Raw genomic sequence first — 15984 nt, forward strand, 5'->3', positions numbered from 1 at the left:
TATCTAACACACTTTGGTAAAATTTCAGCAATAAAGGACATATACCATGATCTTATATTTATTACAGTCTCCAGCAGTGGTCTTTTAATGGTTGCTTCCCCTGCCCACCAGATCCATTTCTGCTTTGTTAAGCATATTAACTCACTCTTGATCTGACTACAGATTCTAGCTGATGGGATGCTGACATATCTTTGTATTCGAAAGCTAAATACTCGAAATGTCTGGATAGCCTCCAGACGTAAAGAGTATAAACTGGAATATTAACTAAATTTTGAAAATAAACTTAATGATGAGTAGGTAAATAGTGATATAGCTCAGCTATGAAATGGTGGTGGTCAAAGTGGAAAACCCAAATAGGGTGCAATCAAGCCAAAAATGGCACACCTCTATAAATCCTAGTGGGTGAATGCTCACTGTATAACGCTTGAATAGCGACAGACTAAAGACTTTTATTGTTAATAAGTAGAGTCAAGTCTAGACGCTCTGAGAATAATGAAATAGTATAGAGCACTCATATAAATAAGTAACTAGGAATCTGGTATCTTTGTATTCCTTGTCTTCGGCGTCAGCAGATTCAAATCCTGTGATTTTCACTCCCTTGCTACTTATTAGCTTCAGGATTAGTGGAAATAAAAGAGGAAGAGGAAGCTGTCTATACAGGTGCTTTGCATGCTCTGCTTGGAAATCAAATGCAGGAGATTAGTTTGAGAAATGTATCTTGGATGGACAAGCATTTTCTACATTGTACTGAGTTAGGAAGTTAAAGGGACACTATAGGCACCCAGACCCCTTCATCTTATTGAATTTGTCTAGGTGCAGGGCTTCTGTCCCCTTAACCTTGCAGTGTAAAACATTGTAGAGAAACGGCATTGTAGAGAAACGGCAATGTTTACATTGCAAGGTTAAGACAACCTCTCGAGGCGCTTCCTTCTAGATAGAATTCTAATGGAGTTTAACTCTGTGAAACAACATTGGATGTCCTTGTGCTTTGCGTAAGGACATCCAATGTCTTCAAAATCCCAATTGGAAAGCACTGATTTAATGCTGTCCTATAGGGAAGCTGAAATGTGCATGCAGCAATTGCCGCACAGGCAAATTAGGTTCCCCCTAATGTTGCTGGAGGAGATCAAACCAACACGAGGGACCTCACCGGTGGAAACAAGTGACAAAAAGGGGTTTTAACTCTTTAATTGCTAGATGGTGGGGGAGGGGAACGTTAAAGAAAGAGACAAAGGGACACTACAGCAAAAGGAATAGAGTGTTTTCTTCCTAACCCTTTAAATGTCCGTGATTTCAAAGCATTTTAGAGTCCAAAGAAATAAATATAGTCAGCTGCAAAAGCAATATCCTCATGCAAGCTGTGTTCAAGCAGGCACGTTTTGTTCAAGACAGTTACTAAGGAAAAAGTTGCAAGAAACTTAGTAAAATGTTACCAAAGTCATCATGAAACATAGTGAAGTCTAAACAAGGTCAACATTAGGATATCGAACAGAAGTGCCAACTCCAAGACAAGAGGGCAAATATAAACAAACCAAGCAATGACTCTGGTTTATATAACCTTTCTGTGAAAACAGAAGCTTGGCACATGACTAGAGACCAGTAAATCTCAAGGACAAATACAGGACTTCGATAGCACCATTAAATAGGCACTCTGACATGACACATTAATGTTGGCAATCAATAGCCCACTGTTCCAATATTATTCAACACATTTACTAGTATCTGGTGAAAATCAAGCACCTGATATTAAACCTTCATATTTTGATACTTTGACAGGACCATTGAAACAATAGAAATTTCAAAATCTCAAAAGACTTTGCAAAACTTTTCAAATAATTAAACAACACCCAAAAACGTGTCTACGTGTTCGCACTTGAACAGAACTAACACTAAAAACACGGTCTAGATATAATGTCTAGACGACGTGTGTGAACAATGTCTGAACAATAATTAAATGTTAATCAATTTCACCTGTTAAAGAACAAATAAAAATGTAACTGCAGTTTAATACAGAAGAAAACACATGTAACATAAATACACAAGTGAACCACTCTCGAAATGTGTGTTTAGAAGTATCTGAAATAAAACACAGATGCACAGCAATGTCCATATGGAACATGATAGGTTAATGACACACCTGTCACCTATTCACATCATCAATGCATTTGGCTGTTTGTAACCTCCTACCTGCAATGTAATCAAAAACTCCTCAAAGGCATCAATTCTTTTTCTAATTAACCTTGTGATATTGGCCTCTCTAGCTTGACATAGCAAGATTAATGATGGCACCATGGTTGAGGCTCTGTTTTGATGTTAACATTTTCTGACATGGCGTCACCGTCTGAAAAAAAGATTTCTGAAGGTTGGATTCTGATCACTTTGATAACTGTTTCAATATATCACCCACAAGTTAGAAAAACATATACAGCCAGTCACTGATGCCAGGTTATAATGTTGGCCTTTGTTTCAAGGAGCAGCAAAGGACTTTGATAGCGCCAGTATATAGAAAATGCCAGGGGTTACACTAATCAGCCTCCACAAAAAAACACTGATGGGTGAAGTGAATAAGATTGAATATATATCATTACAATGGCACCTGTGAAGGGGTGGGATATTTTCAGCAGCAAGTTCTTGGATTTATGTGTTGGAATTAGGAAAAATGGGCAAATGAAAAGATATGATTGACTCAGGTTTACATCCATCTCAACTCCAATGTAAGAACAGTAGAACTGGAGAGAATCCACTTTCTGGATTGAAATGTCTTAATGACATTATACATTAGATCATTTTTTATACTTGTAATTTCTTGGAAATCAGTTAAGGTAGACAAAGGCCACCAATGACACAAGTACTGTAACAGTGTTTGTAGGAAATACGCATAATTCTGTTTATAAATCTCAATGTTTGTTAGATTTATGGATGTACTCACAAAACCTGCATCTCGCATTAGATGTTTTCTGAGCTACACAAATCTCACATTAAGATTTCTGTGGGATGGCAAGATTTTAAGTAACCGGGAACGCAGTGTACCATATCAGCAGCATATGTGCTGTTTTTCTTCCTTATTACTATGGCTGGGTTATGTGGCAGCCAATATTATTTTAGCTTCAATAAGATTTATCTTATTAATGATCAAATACGATCATTTCATTTCATTCTCTGCGTGCATTTTATATTTTTTTTTTATCGTTTTTTAACTTTGACTTTTATTTTGTTTACCTATGGCCAATATTACCATACATTTACAGGATTCCTTCTCTTGTTCTGACGCTTTTTTTATATGTGACACAGCACAATCTCCTCTTCCCTGGGTGCTTGTATACCTCTTGCATGTTTTCTCTCAGTTGATTAATTAAATAATTTAGATTAAAAGGGGCACTGAAGGCACTGTAACGGCTTCATATCATTAACGTGGTTATATCAGCTGGAGTTTTCCATCCTCCATTTATTGTTAAACCCCTAGTAATGTTTTAATGCTATACGAGAGAGTCCTCTGCGGCCTTTTCCATTTGTGCTTTGCCGGCTAATGAGGAAACATTAGTCTGAGAATCAATGGGCAGCTGTGATTGGCTAAGGGTATCAGCTGGCTGCTTTCAGCCTATCACAGCACTCATTCAAGTGTGAATCATTATGACTAGAAGGAAGTGTGTAACCTCTGCCTTAGCCGAACCCCAATGGGGGAGGGCCTTCACTCGGTGTTAAACTGCTTAAAAATGGTTTAGCCTGGTGCTATGGTCACTATTTAAGGTCAGATCTCCCATGGTGGAGAGCTTATGGTGGTGCTTTGGAAAGAAGAGCACAACAGCTTATCTGGATTCCAATAATTATAATCTCCATTTCACATCATGGCTGTGTTATGCCATCAGATTGTCAAAATACACAAAATTCGATTTAACATTATATGTTGAAGGTGGAAACATTCCGTCTAAATGTTATTTTAAGCCAACTAATAGTAATGACTTTGTTCAAGAAACTTTTCAAAGATTTATGACTTCAAGTAACAATCTAAAATAGTACAGAGAAAATTAGTTGAGAAAAAATATGACAGCAACCCGGTAGAGAAAATCAATGGCCAACATGCAAAGAACATTTTTAGAAAACATTGGAACATTCTCTTAGAAGATTCAACATTAGTCAAAGAACCACCATGAATCCTTCTATCATCTTTACGAAATCGAGAAATCTAAAGATTACACTGGCTCCAAGTAATGCCTTAAGAAGTAAAAGGGATGACTTTGCAAGAGAAAAACGTCAAACATCAGGCACTCCAACGTATAAATAGGCAAATTTATTGGACTGAAGTGTCCAGCAACGTTTTGACCACACAAGGTATTTTTTAAGCATGAAAAGATCTTAGAGTTATTTACAATGCCTGTTCCACTATGTGTTTTGCGAGAGCAATATAAGAAATCTATTTGGGGAACATTACATAAACAGTGCTATGCTATAGTTTGTTCCTTTATAGGTTGGCTGTATCTCATTATATTTTGCCTATAGTATTTTGGGTATCAGTAGTAGGTTCTCCTGTGAGAAACCAATCCCTAATTTGTATTAAGTATCTAATTCCATTTTTTCAGGTGTCAGGGTTTAAGGTGTATGTACACAAAAATTTATTTTTTTACATTCTTTATTTTTGTAGTGCATGGCATAGCATAACAGGATCACATAGACATTTTGCAATAGGTATACATGTCAGTGATAGGTATAGACATATCATGAAATGTCGAGAATACTGCACTTTTAGTAGTAAATTAGGAGAACTACACAGCTCTATGGAAGTGGAGCGGAGAAAGAAAGAAGCATGCTGAAACACAGAACTGTAGAGAAATTGCAATATATATGTAAACCACTGAGCCTACTCAAGCAAGATAGAAAAACATAAATTAACATAAAAAATATTGCAGGATATTTGCAGTGTGTAGCCGGGAATCACACAGCCAGTTAGCAGGAAGGGAGTGTGGGTCGGTCAGCTGATTCCCAATGAGGGAGAGTCCCGGTCATCACCACCTTCAGTCACCTTAATGTTTTCCATCCACGGTGTCCGAGCACACAAACCGCACAGGAGCAACTGCCACAAGTAGAGTTCCCGATCTCCAGCCAGACTTCTCGTCTGCCGACCACAGTTTCTATGTAGCTGGCACCATGAGTGATGAGTCTCCAAGACAAGCAAAATGAGGGCGTGTGCACTCAAATGCGTGGTATCGGGACGAGTCGTAGCTAGAGTGGGTAACTTTTTTCCATTTTTTTTTACTGTAGCTAGAGTGGGTGCTACAGTGATGAAGCACTGCTCGTCGCTGTTGCTACCTCTTGCGACATCTCTGCTGCACCCCATCAGGTAGAAACTCACTCGTCATGCGTCTTCCAGCAGGATGGACCCCAGAGACTACAACGTGATCTGCTGAAGTAAAGAAAAGTCCACCAGAGAGCGTGTGTGCTCGTTCTTCCATCGCTGCCCAGAAACACAAAAAAAAATTCTCCATCTTCAGCAGGGAGCCTTCAGTAGCACTGAGCTGGTATGGTGACAAACAGTGCCTGCAAGGGAGGCAAGCATCCGCCATTTTGTCACAGAGAAGGCAAGCTGTAGTGTTCTGTGTGTCACACTGGAGGTATTTATTTGGGCCCAGTGGGAACAGGAATAACATGGGGCACCAAAAGGACTCTGTGTTGGGGCTGTGGTGAGCGGAACAGGAGAGCAGCTGCCTTCCCCACTCTACGCCTCCACCAGGCCTCGTGTGGACATCGAAGTAAGTCCCAAGATCACTCATGATTAAATCAGTAGCTGAAGAGCACTCTCAAATTGTGTCTGGTCAGTATAAAACTCATACAAACCCGGATGGTTTATCACGGTGACAGGAAAAATAGGCACCACAGACTTCATCTTTAGCTCCCTATATGCCCCAACCTACCCTGACTTTTGTCTACAATACACGACACACCTAAGAAAGTACTCTAACACTCCCTGCATAATTGGGGGAGACTGCAATGCAGTACACGTCCCAGCAATTGACAGGAAAGCGGGTGACCAGACTCAGCCCCGAAACAGAAACGACACCCTATTCGCACAATTCTTAGCCACCGAAAACCTACTTGACGTTTGGAGAGCGTATCACCCCTCCACTCGAGACTTCACTTTCTACTCTCACGCACATGCCTACTATTCTTGCATTGACTACTTCCTGATCTCTCCACGCTTACTCCCACAAATCACCAAAACAGACATTGGCACAATCTCATGGTCTGACCATGCCGACATATCGCTCACCATGACTATTCTCCATCCCACGCGACCATGGATGTGGAAGTTGAATCCACTACTCCTACATAACAAACAAGTGACCAACAAAATAGCCAAAACCCTCAAAGATTACTTTGAACTAAACACTAACCGGAAGACCTTTCCTATATCCCTATGGGCTGCTCACAAAGCAGTTGTAAGGGGACACATAGTTAACTAAGCTACGGCAAAAAAACGACAACAACAACAGCCACTCACAGGTGCCATGACAGAACTGCGTTGCCTAGAAACAAGGCACAAAAGAGATCCTCAACTGACCACCTTTACCCAACTAAATGCAATCAGGGACTAATTGAAGCAGATAACTCAATCAGAAACAGCAAAAGCCCTGATGTGGCTAAAACAAAAATACTATGAAAAAGGAAACAAAGTGCACTCCATGCTAGCGCGCCGCCTAAAATGCTAAATGGAATCAAAACAGATCGATAAGATACGTACCCCAATGGGACTTATTATGGGACAATGTCCCAGATCACATAGGCAAGGTATTCCAGAGATACTTCATGGCATTGTACAATCATTCTCCATCATCACTCCATTACGATCCCACGAACCGAGCGTCCATAACCAACTTCCTAGAAACTCTAGAGCTCACCAAGCTTTCCCAGACAATGATTGAAGCAGAAGTCACAATAGAAGAAATGGCAGCGGCCCTCGCAGCCTTCAAACATAATAAGAGCCCTGGCCCTGACGGTACACTGCCTTATACTATAAATAATTCAGTCAAATCCTCCTGAAACACCTCACATGAGTGTTTAACCCCTTAAGGACACATGACATGTGTGACATGTCACGATTCCCTTTTATTTCAGAAGTTTGGTCCTTAAGGGGTTAATGCCCTGCTGAAGGGAGACACACTACCTGAAGATATGGTCACAGTGCACATATGCCTTCTCCCAAAACCAAACAAAGACCACACAGAACCAGAACACTATAGACCCATCTCTTTCCTTAACATTGACCTTGAGCTACTGACCAAACAGACTCAACCCACTTCTAGAATCAATAATTCACCCGGATCAGGTTGGTTTCATCCCCAATAGATAGGCATCAGATAACACCCACCACAGTATAGAGTTGATTTTGTTGAGTGCAACACAGAAGTATCTCAATGGCAGTCATTGCACTGGACGCCGAAAAGGCGTTTGATCGCCTCCAATGGCTCTTTCTGTACCAAGCCCTTTCATAATATGGATTTCCAAAGGCGTTCATATCCTTGATCCAAGCCATTTATCATAATCCGCATGGAGCACTTCTCCTCCCAAACATAAAACCGCCCCAATTCTTAATCTTGAACGGAACAAGACAAGGATGCCCTTCCTGTTTGCCATCTCCCTGGAGCCCCTGCTGCCGGCGATGTGCTCCAGATGGGAAATAGAGGGCACATGGGTCAGAAACAAAAAAAAAAACAGCTCATACAAAACCCATAAAAAAATGTTTAAACACTAAATGGAGGAACAGTGTCTGAGGACTCCTGGTACTATAGCAATTTCAATAAGATGACATGGTTATAGTGACTAGAGTGCCTTTACTTTAGCTAACACCAAGCAGGTTTATATTTTGAAATACACGCCTCTTTATATCGCTTTCTACATATCATTAAGAAGTGCAGCCTAAAGCCTAAATTCACAAGCCAGGTGATTTACCTAGTGGTAATTCTACAATCTAGGATCTGCAGCTCATTATGTAAATGTTAGCTGATTAAGATTTTGATAATCTTACATTCTTTTATAAACTAAAACTCTGACCAATTCCTTCATTTTTTTAAGCCTCCTAAATCAGCAACTTCATGCTTTTTTACCCCACCCACAAACGACCTTACGGACCTCCAAGCTCTCGCCTCACTACTGCCAGATTAATCTGCCTCCCCAACAGTTCCTTAAATGCAATTTATCCCTGTTTTTCTAGAAGACACATGTAATCCCCTATTTATGTGTGTTAAGGATAGAGGTTTATATCTGTGTACAATTAAAATAAATAAAAAAATATATAAAATAACAATTATATATAAATATAACATTCCGTTGATGTGTGTTTTATTTCTATATTTTCATAGAGTATGGCAGTTCGTGAGCCTGTACTCCAGAGTGCTCATTCAGATCTACCAAGATATTGTTAGTCACTAAGGATTAAAAAATGTAAAAAACCAACACTCCCATTATTCCGTTGAGTGCACAAGTTGCCATGGTATTTGGAAAAAGCAAGTGAACCACCAAAACAATGAAATAACAATTATTTTAAGACAAGTACTGTGTGAAAGGGTATTATTATTCTGTCAATCTCGGCTGATTTGTACCTTAACTCTTGTGCAGATCTCGGTTTTCATTGTGATCTATGCCTTACTGTAGATATTAACTCTATCTTTCTCAGAGAGTTTTCAAAGCCAATGATTTTATATGACCTAGTAAATGAATTCATGTATAGACAGAAGGGTAAATGAATTAGTTAATGTGTAGTAAAAAAGCTACAAACCTAATTTCTAACTGAGCAGAATATATAGTTACCAATCATTTAAAAAAAAATAATAGTGTGTTTGTTGGTCACTGGATAACTTGCATTGTACCAAGTTAAGAAGAAAATTTCACACATTTTTATAGGGGTACCATGAATGCACGATTGGCAAAGGGAGGAAGCAAAGGGAGGTGAAATGGGTGCGTGATCCCATCATTCATGTGTGACTGGATGACCAACATCACTTCAGGTTTGTATTCAGGTTGGTCCGTACGCAGGGTGCTAGTATAGGTGGATAGGCCCGGGAAAGGTCTTGCGCGAGATGAGGACATTTCATAATGCCCTCCCAAGCTTTACTGGAAAAAATACTTGTATGGTGAGACAGGCACCCAAAATTGTCCTACAGGATTCAGGACTGCTATCATGCATGCTAATGCATGAAAATAACTAGGATACATCATGGCAGAATTATAGAAATGTGGTTACTAATATTCATGTGTGCTCCTGCTTGTAGTTTTCTAGTAACGGCGCTTTTTGTTTTGATCTGATTGCTGCGTGAACAGATGCTAACATTTTTATTGTTTATACTGTTTGCTGCCTGGTTGACCTTTTGCCGATTAATATTGTATCTGTAGTGTGCACTGACTGTTGGCCTGTATAATGACTGTACTTATCTATGCATTCCTGACAATGACTTATCTGACTGTCTGATTTCATCTCTTGGTCATGATATATTCTCACGGGACAATTGGAAAGCCAGGGATCTTTTTGTCTGCTTCCAATAATGCCACAGATCTCATTGGAAAGCCACAACCGTGTGTGCACAGCACCAGCACAGAGGATGCTCAATGAGGAAACTCTGATTGGTGTATTCCCTGGTAAAAGCTGAGTCTGTGCTGACAAAAGAGAGGGAGTATTTGCAAAGGCTGCAAAAAGCAGGTCTGCAGCTTTTCTAAGCTATTTTTACATAAACCCCCAAAAGAAAACATGCAGATACAAATATATGTATGTTTTCTTTGGGATATAAACAGTGAAGAAAAAACAAAAAACAGTGGTGTCCCTTTAATGGCAACACATGAAAGGTGTACCCCTGCAATATGTACTATGTATATGCTGTACTTCCTCATTGACCAGTTTTATAAAGGGACATTATAAGCACCAAACAACTTTAGCTTAATGAAGGCGTTTTTGTGTATAGATAATGAACCTGCAGTCTCACTGCTCATTTCACTTAAATCACTATTGTTTTGGTTTATGCAGCCCTAGCCACACCTCCTTTGGCTGTGACTGACCCAGCCTGCATGAAAACAAAATGGTTTCAATTTCACTCAGATATTAATTTACTTTAAAGGTTTTTATCCCCTGTTCTGTAAATAGAACTTAAATTACATACAGGACGCTTCTGCAGAGCAGTGGATTAAAAATGCTAAATTAAACAGAATCTGCAATAAAGGAAGTATAAACATTAGATGACTCTTTACAGGAAGTGTTTAGGAAGGCCTAGGAAGGAGTGACTAGGGCTGCATAAACAAAGTGATTTAACTCATAAATGGTAGAAAATTGAGCAGTGAGACTGCAGGGGTATAATCTATATACCAAAACTGCTTCATTGAGCTAAATTTGTTTTGGTGACAATAATGTCCCTTTAACCTTATACAGCAGGTTCTGAATTCTACATCCCACAAGGCAACACTTTTCATGTGCTGCCCACCAATATCTATAAGTGATATTTGTTGTTTGTATTTCATATATTTTGTGTATTTGTGTGTTGTATCATCATGTGTGAATTTAAATGTAAGTGCATGTGAATTTATCTAGTATAAATGTGTACATGCAAGTGTGTATTTGTGGGTGAATTTGTCCAGGAAAGCAACCATCACATGATAAAAGACAGTTTATCTTTAACATTTTGTATCCCCTGCTTCATTCTTTTATTGGTGTGAAGGCAATTTGTTTTTATCTTATAGTACATAGAAGAATTTAGGATTTTTAAAGAGAAAGAATGGACAGTATATGGTTTTATAGCAACAATGAGAGTTTATCCAAGAAAAGGCAAAAATTAAGTTAAAGAACATTACAAAGACATAAAGTTGGAGATCCTGATTTCATAAGGGTTCATATTAACATTTTACACCTTGGACATTTAAAGACATAAAATTAAACACATTATAATAATTGTATATATATATATATACCCACATGGGGTAACTGCAAAAGGTATTGTGGGTGCAACATCCTTTAATTGTAGCAATCTGCAAAGCAGTTAGATTAGTTTCCTCCTGGCTGTCCTGCATTGACATCTAACTCATCTTTTTTTTTTTATAAAGCAATCCATATGTTGCCAGATGTTTCTTTATGATATTTATAAATTTAGATTATTTGCCATTTAACCATCTGAATGCCAAAAAAAAACCCAGATAAGTCATGGCAATGCATTGCTCACTTTTTTTTGCTCTTTTTGTTCTTAGTACTTGAAGGGTTAAACAGACATCACAGACCAGCAGGTTAACCACAGTTAGAATTCCAAACTCTCCTTCTAGCTTTGATTATGAATACAGTAACAAACAGTACCAGCCTGTCTGTCCCTAACACTCCATTCCAGACATATATTAGTTTACAGTTATACCTGTCATCTTACAGTGTGCGCCCTTCAACATTTACTGAGCCCAGCCTGTCTCTGGCTTGTCTGCCAGTCCTACTTTCTGCCATTTGTTGCTAGACAGACTGTCTGCAGGTTACAGCAGAGTCTGATCTGTGTAGATTCTCCCTGGGAAGGCTTACATAGCTAGCAATGAGCTTTCTTCTATTATATCTGACTCAGCTGCCAGTTAGATACATATTAACCTTCTCTCTGACTGCAAATACAGCAGTTAATCATTGGCTTGCTGGCAGCTATGGGGTTATTATTGCACATGTAGGTTATTTTGAGATTTTTGTTTTGATAGCATTGCATGCACTCTCAGCAGCAAACAGCTCTTTGTAACCTCCAGGTTTACATTCCATTCTCTCCTCACCTCTCATGGTGGAGGCACCACCCATGACTCTCCCACTGGGAGGCTGGACCCTCTCCTCTTCAAAGCATTAGCAGCCTCAAGCTCCATCACAAACCTGGGGATCTCCTCGGGCTGACTGAGCTTCCAAAACTTCTTCATTCACAGTGAGGAGAAGCAAGGATCCCCAATCCTGGCCACACGTGGACCTTCCTGTCTATCCAGGAGACATCTCGATACCATCGGCTCGGTGGACACACTGGCTAAACCTGGAATTAATTATTTCCTGCTTCCGATGGTTCCAAAAGTTCTTTAAATTCTGCAAGGAGAAGAAAGCAGACGCAGTTTCTATCGTTCGTGGACTTCAGTCCCTGCCCTACAAAAATGGATACACTGTTAACTGGTGGGATTGATACATTGTCTGAATGATAGAAGCTGCGATCACTGTGCTGGATCTCTCAGGAGAAGACACCAGTGACCAGAGACTCCACTCCAGTAGTGGCCAGAGACTCCAGAGAATAACTGCTCGTTCCCTTACAAGCGGTCCCTGGGCTAGAATTGGGGCACTCAGACGTGTGAATGAAGATTTGGTCTATATTTGTGAATGAAGCTGCCTACAAAAGAAGGTTTATTAAAAGCCACCAGGCTAAGTAATTAATGACTGGTAGGAATGGGCTTTATTTATGTAACACTGATGGACATTTAAGAGTATATCGTTTATCAAATGTTTTAGAATGAGACAGAATACCAGCAGCACTTATTCTAGAGTAAATGTACATGATTTGGCTTCAGGTGGAGTAATGTTTGAGAAGAGGACATTGATAAGCTATAACTAGTTAAAATGCTATGCTAAATTTGGGGGTATAGATTTCCCTGGATTTGCAGACTCCCTCTCAGTTTATAAACCTTCACTAGTTGAGAGGGGTGGGAATTAAGGCAAGCAAACCCTGCAGTTAGATGTACACATGGCCAGCAGTTTGTCAGTGCAGGACTAGTTGTGGTAATAGTTGGCCATTGTATTTTTTAGAAAGTGCAGCAATTCTGTGTAATGCTTTGTTGGGTTAAGGAGAGTAGCAGCCCTTACTTTTATTTATACTACTTTGATAGGTTTTGACCAACTACTTTAGAGGGGGATAGTTCAGTAGGAGGACAATATAAATTACATGCATGCCAACCTGTTAGCTGAGCAATATGAACACATTTTAGTTGATACTAGTTTGTCAGGTTAGTACCAACTGTTGTACATAGCTGGTAAATTAATACAGACAATTAGTGTATACAGTTAAGCAAGACTAGCTGCTGTGTGCTGTAGTTTGTTGGGTCGAGACTAGTTACAGGTATAGATTCCTGTTGGGTTAGAAGTTGTGTAAAGGAACTAGGTTAGGGCGGGTAGTTATGTGCTGACATTGAGTAGCTAAAGATAGAATATTACATTATCAGGAAGGAGGAAGTTGTGCGGTCCTTAGGCAACTAATATGCTTAAGGTGTCTGGAAAGTCACAGGCAGAGAGCACTGGTACTCAGGAACTACTGGATGCTATGTCCAATGACCAAATGCACCTGGTCCGCTTTATTGTTGATGCTCTGGATGGAAAGATAGTTAACACACGTGGGGGAGAGTTGAGCCGGACACCACTTATCTGCAGCGCTCTTCTCCCAGAACAACAGGCCCGACAACGCTACATGCAGCTCCTCCTGGACAAGGGTGCGGAAGTGAACAGCCGGGACCGAGCAGGTCGCACCGCACTCAGCTATTCCTGTGAGAGAGGGCATCTACAGGAGGTGAAACTGCTGGTGCAACGTGGAGCCGACCCAGAGCTGTCTGACTTGTGGGGAAACACTGCCCTCATTTATGCGTCAGTGTCTGGACATGCCTCAGTCTTGGACTTCCTTGCCAGAGCATTTAAACGGCTAGGCTTACAGATTGACCGAGCCAACCGTGTGGGGAATTCCGCTTTGGATGTGGCAAGATACCTTGGGCACAGGGAGTGTGAGCTTGTGCTGAGTGGGGGTAATTTTGGACATAAAACAGAGGATCATCACCTCTCTCGAGTCACCTGGAATGAGCTACAGAGTGGGTCCCACAGATCTGCCCATCATTTTCTTTTGGGAAGGAGTCGTTCACTGGCCTCTCACCGACACATTGATTCAATGGACTCTATAGAGGAGGAAGATGGAGACAAAGGCAGTTGCTCCTCAAGCTCTTCTGGACTTGGGTTTTCCAATGTGCTGAACCCTAGGCCACGCTCCTGGAGTCTTCAGTATGGGGGCCATATTGGGGAGCGCAAGGAGCTTGGCCTACACCTACCAGCACTTAGCAGTGCATCCATCCAAATTTCCACCAGCCTCTACTCTCCACGGCCTGGGAAACAGCATGTACCTGCCCTCACTCCCCTACCGGGACCACTAGGCATTCTACTGACACCACTGTCTGCTAACCCTCATTCTGCCTCTCAAGGAACTGAAGACCAGTTCCATGGGTGTTTAAAAGACCCAAGCCTTCGAAGATTTAATGACACTTATTACCGAAAGAGAAGCAGCCTTCCTTCCACTCTACTGGCTCCAGTGCCACCAGACAGAGAACTTCTAGGATCACGCACAAAGGATACTACAAGTTGTAAGCCTTCTACTGGATCAAGTAACCCGTTTACTGTACTGGGGAACAAGCTATTAAGACGCTTCACATTTCCAGAATTCAAAAAGCAGCAAGCACCAGCTAGAAGCAGTGGAAAGGGCTCTTCTGCCACCAAGGCAACTGGACCTAGAGTGATGGCAAGGTCAGAAACTTTCCCTGTTGGCAAAAACCACCCGCAGGTGGTCAGCAAGCCCAGTGTAGACAGCATCAGCAGCGTGAAGTGTGAATTTGATTTCCAGCAGCAGAATAGCTCTTCTTGATCTAATCTTCTGCCAAAACAGAACCATTTCTCTGACTCTAAAAAAGAATCCCGAAAAACTGCCTAAATTCTATTTTATAAGACCCTACAAAGGCTATCTCATATCCTGTAGACAAAAAAAAACATTATTGAAAATGATATCCCTGGAAAAATCTGAAAATGCTTGTTTAAATTAGAATGTATGACAATACATGGAATGTTTCACTATTCTTGGATTTGTGGAGAATTGACAAGGAAACTGAAAATCGTGCAACAAAACTGAGACAGATTTTGATTGGGATCTATCAGTTTTGGCCTACAATCTGCCATCTCCTTGTAAATGTTCTACAATTCCCAATTCAGTGAAAAAAAAACACAATTTAAAATGAGTAGAATTCATTTTTTTTCATATTTGCTTTTACAACATTTCTTTTTGACTATTTAACTGCCATAGTGTTACTTTGGCTGGGACTAAGGGTAATTCAAAGAGGCATTAAAAAAAGAATCTAATATATGTATATTTGTAATTATATATGCTCCTTATTTTTAGATAACTGACCACACTTGCTCCACTTGTTTTTATTTATATACTTATTTAATTGTTTAAATCATTAAAAACCAGTAGAAAACATTACTATAATTCAGCGCTGGGACTAATCCTCCTTGCTGCAGCCTGATCCTTCTCTAGTGACATCATCAAGACTGATTGCTTTTTTCTAATCAAATGTGTTTCATAGAAAAACATTGAGAATACCCAGTGCATGTCTGGCAAGTACAGCAATCCACCAATCCAATTGCCATAGTCTACTAATTAAAGGGACACTATAGTCACCCAGACCACTTCAGGTCAATGAAGTGGTTAGGGTGCCAGGTCCCTCAGGTTTTAACCCTTTAGATGCAGACATAGCAGTTTCAGAGAAACTGCTATGTTTACATTGCAGGGTTAATCCAGCCTCTAGTGGCTGTCTTCCGGACAGCCACTTGAGGCGCATCTGCGACACTGGAGCTGACGTCGGCGGGGGAGGAGAGGTCACCCGGCGCTGGAATAAGGTAAGCTGCTGAAGGGGTTTTAACCCCTTCAGCGCCACAGGAGGAGGACCCGGAGGGTGGGGGCACCTTCAGGGCACTATAGTGTCAGGAAAACCACTTTGTTTTCCGGACACTGTAGTGATCCTTTAATCTATCCATTGGACACACACAGTGTCTGGTGTCCACAAACATCACTGGATGTCAAAGTTTTGAAATAACAGAATCTTGTCCAGTACGAAACCCTGTTTTCTTTTCTGACTGTCACCGGTAGGTAGTTGTAGAAATGGCAAAATTGTAAATAGTTCTGTTTATCAGAAATGTCACTGGCAATGGTGAAAAGGGGTTGC

General features: G+C 40.5%; 1 protein-coding gene across 1 annotated transcript in view; it reads left to right on the forward strand.

Moving 5' to 3' along the window:
- Positions 1–15097, forward strand: part of LOC134587546 (uncharacterized) — a 248165-nt gene extending 233068 nt beyond the window's left edge. Inside the window, exon 2 of the mRNA XM_063444017.1 lies at positions 13157–15097. Within this exon, the coding sequence (XP_063300087.1) occupies positions 13212–14630 (1419 nt within the window). The 5' untranslated portion in view covers positions 13157–13211 and the 3' untranslated portion in view covers positions 14631–15097. The remainder of the gene's footprint in view (positions 1–13156) is intronic.
- The last annotated feature ends 887 nt before the right edge of the window (positions 15098–15984 follow it).

Source organism: Pelobates fuscus, chromosome 2 (genome assembly GCF_036172605.1).
Source record: "Pelobates fuscus isolate aPelFus1 chromosome 2, aPelFus1.pri, whole genome shotgun sequence".
NCBI lineage: Eukaryota > Metazoa > Chordata > Amphibia > Anura > Pelobatidae > Pelobates > Pelobates fuscus.